The 5,481-nt window shown below is 41.7% G+C and overlaps 1 protein-coding gene across 1 annotated transcript in view; it reads left to right on the top strand.

Moving 5' to 3' along the window:
- Nucleotides 1-5,481, top strand: part of rtn4ip1 (reticulon 4 interacting protein 1) — a 10,976-nt gene that overhangs the window by 3,496 nt on the left and 1,999 nt on the right. The window contains exons 4-7 of the mRNA XM_035674236.1: nt 350-474; nt 834-882; nt 1,289-1,425; nt 1,741-1,924. Coding sequence (XP_035530129.1) covers nt 350-474; nt 834-882; nt 1,289-1,425; nt 1,741-1,924 — 495 coding nt within the window. The remainder of the gene's footprint in view (nt 1-349; nt 475-833; nt 883-1,288; nt 1,426-1,740; nt 1,925-5,481) is intronic.

The raw sequence follows: 5,481 nt of genomic DNA on the forward strand, positions 1-5,481 counted from the left end.
CAATATCACATGTTTAAAATGATACACTACTATCAATGTATAGTAAGTAGTGAAGCTATAAAAAAACAGATCTCCAATCAGACCCAAAGCTGCTCAGATGAAACAATGGGGGAGGAAATCAACTGCTTTATAATGTATAATATGTGTTCAGTGACATTTTCTTATTGCTGTGGTATTATTACATTTTTTTGATTACCAGTATTGTATCAAATTTAAAATTCTAGTGTTGTGACAGTCCTGAAGGATGAGCTACATCTGGCTCAGTGCTTTTTCACAATGACTCAGCAGGTGTACTGCTGAATGCTGTTGTAGCAGTGCTGCTATCATTATGACTGTGTGTTGTGCTCAGGTATCCCACAAACCAAAGTCGCTGAGCCACACACAGGCAGCAGCCTTACCCTATGTGGCAACCACTGCCTGGTCAGCTCTGGTCAACACCGGTGGACTCAGCAAGGACAACTGTGCCAATAAGCGGTGAGGGAGCGTGGACAAACACTGCCACGCCACACATACACACACACAATTTCCACTTGTTGTTAATCCCTGTCCACCCCATAGAAGCTCCCTGTCTTTGATCTAGCCAATTATTCCACGCGGTGTTCCTTCTAAGCTTAGCCCCTGTTAGCCCGCTCCGTAATGAGCCTCTGGGTGATGTGCCCCGGTTCTCTGGCAGCGGCTCAGACACTCCTTCACACCGCAGTGAACTTGACACGCTAAAGGCCCGGAGTGCGTTTGACGTTAATCCTAATGAGGGAGAGTCTGCACAACAGTAGTGTAGAAAACATTGTTGACACATTGATCGTACATGACATGGCGTTTCCTCGTCCCCGCAGGATTTTGATCCTTGGAGGATCCGGGGGAGTGGGAACATTTGCTATACAGGTATGGACCAAGAGGAGGAGGATGCAAACTGCATGTTTTACACATTATGTGGCACAACAGCATGCTTTCAGTACAAAAATGAATATGATCAGCCCTACTGTGTGTAGAAACAAACAACACCGATCATGTGGCGTCAGTGGTGTGTTTGGCCTGTCAGGTTTCAGACGCGCCTTGGTCGGTGACCTGAATAACGGAGCTCACATTACACATATGTAACACTTCATCTCATTAATTATACATTCTCTGTGCTTCTCAAACATTGGGTAACATTCTGCTCCCTACAGTAAACCAAACAAACAATTGTTTGGTAGTTACGACATAAATTTTGCAAATCTCTGTGGAAATTTAGCAATTCTGACGCACTTCTTCACACGAAGAGGAAACTGATACTATCATTTGGGTCCAGATGCTGAAGGCTTGGGGGGCCCATGTGACTGTTACCTGCTCCCAGAATGCCGAGCGGTTTGTAAAGGTCCTGGGGGCAGACCATGTGGTGGACTACACCGCTGGGCCTGTTGAGGAGCCGCTCAGTGCACTGGAGAAGTGAGAGAATTTCACACACACACATCTATTTTTCATTCATGTTGGTATTTAATTGGAGTGTGTGTGTGTTTGTGTGTGTGTGTGTGTCAGTGACTTGTTACAAAAACAACCCAGTCCCTTCAGCAGCTCATTAGTGTGGGAAAAGTGAGCACAAACTTAGTCACACTCAGACTAATCTCTCTCCCCATTTCTGTCATCTACCCTTCCATTTTTACACCTACACATTTTCCCTTTCATTCCCTTTTTCTTTTATTCCCAACCCCACATTTGCTTGTGTCTCTTGTTTTCACCAACCCTACCCCTCTTCACCTCAAGATTTGACCTGATCCTGGATAATGTTGGGGGGGACACGGAGCGTTGGGCCCTAAATCTGCTTAAGCCTTGGAGCGGCGCCAAGTATGTCACCCTGGTAACACCGTTCCTCCAGAACACTGACAGGCTGGGCATTGCTGATGGCATGATGCAGAGTGCCGCCACAATGGCCACCAAAGCCCTCAAGGTAATCATGGTAGAATCACACGAGTGTAGTTTGATTCATTACATATTTATTGAAGAATGGATCTTTACTACACTGCTTGTGCCCCCTAACCTGAATTAACCCTTCCTAAGCCCCACCCCTTGTGGTTGTCTTTTCAACATAGATTAGCCTAGCACATAGCATAGTCTATTCCTAATATTTTTACTGGCTTTCAACTGAGAAATTCGGACATTGAAGTGCATGACAATTTTCTACTATTGCAAATCCATGTGAAATATCTTTGTCTAAAAAACAAACTGTGTAAAAAGGCCTTAGTTATTTCCTCTTCTAAGGAAGGAAGCTGTTCACTGATACCACAGATATCTATCAAGTTACTATGGCTACAGTGTTTCTCGGTCTTTAAAACATATTTCCTGAATTCTCACTTCATTAATGCATGTGTAGTACATACATATAACATCACACAAGTTACACCCGCACACACACACACACACTCCTGTAGCTTCGTACATTCAGTATAATTATGGCATCCTGTCAGTGTGCCCTCTGTGGTAAACACCATGCAGAGCAAACATGCAGTGCATTTGTGGCTTGTGTGTTTGTGTTATATCTGTGCACTGGCATCACCACCTCTTTCCACTCAAGTCTTAACCACATAATCCACAGTATGACTGTTCTTTAGAACAGAAAGATGTCTCAATGTCAATTTGACAAAGAGCGACACCTGAACATCTGAAGCCAAATTAGAAGCCAATATGTATAGTAGGAAAGTAAGGAACATTCTGTCTAATTCCATGGATGGAACACTCATTTAGAGTCAGCCTAACAGGCTAACTAACTCCAACTAATAACAACATTATACTAATTATTTCCATCACTTTACACATAAAGTTACATGGAAACTGTGTCTTGACACATTCCTACCTGAAACAGGATGTGAGGAAACTTCAGAAAGTTTTTCCAATCTGTTGTAACATTGTTTTGCTCATACTCTTCAGCTCGGCCATATTCAGTAGTCGCAGAAATGAATGAATTCTAGCCACAGTGACACAGGTAATGGAAACAGGATTCTGTATAACTGTATGAAAAGGAAATAATAAAAGTGGATCAACGTGTAATGTGGAACATGTCACAACCACATTTCTAGCTGCAGCAGGCAGCTGTAGCAGGAGAGGCAATGTTGGACTTCATTCATCAGGTGGCCAGAGAATAGGACCAAATGGATGCTGACGCTGCTCTGTGTCTGCAGGATGTGTAAATGTGTACAAAATTGCTTGCTAGCACGTTTGCCATAACAACGTTTTTAGCTAATGATATGTAGAATTGTCATTTTTTTAATTAAGCAGATGTACATCGTTGTTTAGAAAATGTGTAATCAAGGTGAAAGAATTGTTTTTATTAGAACTTTATAGCATACGGCTGACATTATTGTGAATGTAAATCCTCTCGGAAAATCACTTTTTGCCTTCCATCCAGTCAGAATAAAGTAGCAGTCACCCTGTACACAGCATTGACGTGTTTTAGCCATGTTAGCGACAAGGCTGAATGGACGTCAATGTCTGTTGGTGGTTGGTGGCTTTGATATAGATTAACAGTCCCCAGAGGATGGAACCTACTGACTTTTCATATAGCGCCACCAGCAGGTCAAGTTTTCACCTATCCTGTAAAACATTCCTGGTCGCTACAGTTTATCCTAATTTCTTTGGTGATCCACTGATTTTTATTCCCCCTCTAGAGCCACTGCGAGGTCAAATTTTTAATTTAACACTTTATTTTAAGACCAAATATCTTTAAACCAATGACAATCCCATCAGCCTCCGCTGCACTTTGTGTTTGCAAAACTAACTTTGCCAAATTAAGATGATAGAATATACATAGAAAATATTACCTACTTAACATTAATATGTAAGTATTAAGTATTAAATATTCTTTAACATTCTTAAATTAGATCCCAATTAGCTTCCTCAGAGTGGTCACTAGTCCTCCTGGGGTCCACAGCATGCTGACGTTAGCATTTAGTTCAAAGAAGCACTATGCCTTGGTACAGCCTCACATAGCATGACTATTAGTCTTGTGGAACAATTGTCATCAATGGCAGTGGTTTTCAAACTGCAGTCCGGGGACCAACAGTGGTCCTTGAGTGGGTTGTAGGGTGTCACCAGCAAAAGAAGAAAAATCATTTTTTCAAATAATCTTTTATCAACTTTTATTCGAGCAACAATGAAACAAAGGTTGGCTGTTTTGATTGATTGGAATTTATAGTGATCTGAGTTTGATCATTGATTGACTGTGATTATTTAATCTTCAAACCTGAAAGTAAATCAAATACTCAGAGAGGATTCCTTAAACTGGGGGTCTATGGTCTATCTGTTTGAGTCCTTGACACTGAAATGTTTGGGAACCCCTGGTTTATGGCACTGATGGATAAGCAATAGCAGGTCTTTGGCTATACTTGTTAGCAGGATCAGTTTATTGTTGGTTTTGGGTTTCACAGGATTTGTTGACAATGAGAAAATATAAGGGATGAAGCTGGTGATATTCAATATTTTGATGGAAACGTAATGGGGTCTGTTAGACTGGGGGTTTGTTTTAGACTTCCCTCTTGCTAACTTCTCTCGGTTCTTTCAAGTAAAGCTGGACTTAAATTACTCATGAGCTCGTAAACGTAAGAAAGGGAGTGTGGATGGAGGATTACAGCGGGCCGGGACAGCCCCAGAGAAAATTGCCTGTTTTTTTTTTATTTTCTTACTAAATGTCAAGTTATGTGACTAAGTTGAACCAAGGGGGTTTGCCCCTGAGGTTCAAGTATGGCACGAAACAGACTGTACAAGTGTTTGTTGCTTTCCATGCTGCGCTGAATTACTTAACTTCCTTCCCAACTCATAAAGAAAGTGTTCTTCTTGTCCCTCTTCTACTGATCCGTAACCCTTTCCCCCTTCTTCTTTATTGTAACCAGATAGGAAGTGTATCGTGTAGTGTGGTGCCTTAGAAATCATTCTGTTTCTATTTCCATAGAAATGCAGCCATGTGGCCCACATACACCCCTGCTCAGTACACTTTTTTTTGTGCTTGTGTTTCAGACAATGTAATAGAAGTAAGACTGGGAGTGCTGTGTTCCCACAGGGAGGATCTAATACAACAGAACTGTCTCTCATTAGCACCCACACTATCCCTCCAATCAGAGCTAAAACCTGAGTCAGACTGACGCAGCAGAGGTGTTGTTTCTGTACTGATGTATTTTTCCATCAGAATTGACAAGGTGTGTGTCGGAGAGCTTCCTCACAGAGCTGAAATACACATTTTTACATCAAAATGATGACACCTGTATGTAAGACAAATGGGAGAGGGGTGTACTTTGTGGGTTTATAGACAGGAAGCCAAAAAATAGTTCTTCAGTACCACTTCCACGGCTTACATCTCATCGTTGACTCACGCTCACGCACTGTGTACTTTTTTAGTAAAAGGAAAACTAGAGTGCCAACAGCTGGCTCGGTTGTCCTCATTTAAAAAAATAGGCCTGAAGGAAAACAGTTAAGTAACTCTTTTATATTGAAAATCCCTACACACACACACACACA

The sequence above is a fragment of the Morone saxatilis genome, unplaced genomic scaffold (genome assembly GCF_004916995.1).
Source record: "Morone saxatilis isolate NCDOM2014 unplaced genomic scaffold, NCSU_SB_2.0 Contig3, whole genome shotgun sequence".
NCBI classification, from domain to species: Eukaryota; Metazoa; Chordata; class Actinopteri; family Moronidae; genus Morone; species Morone saxatilis.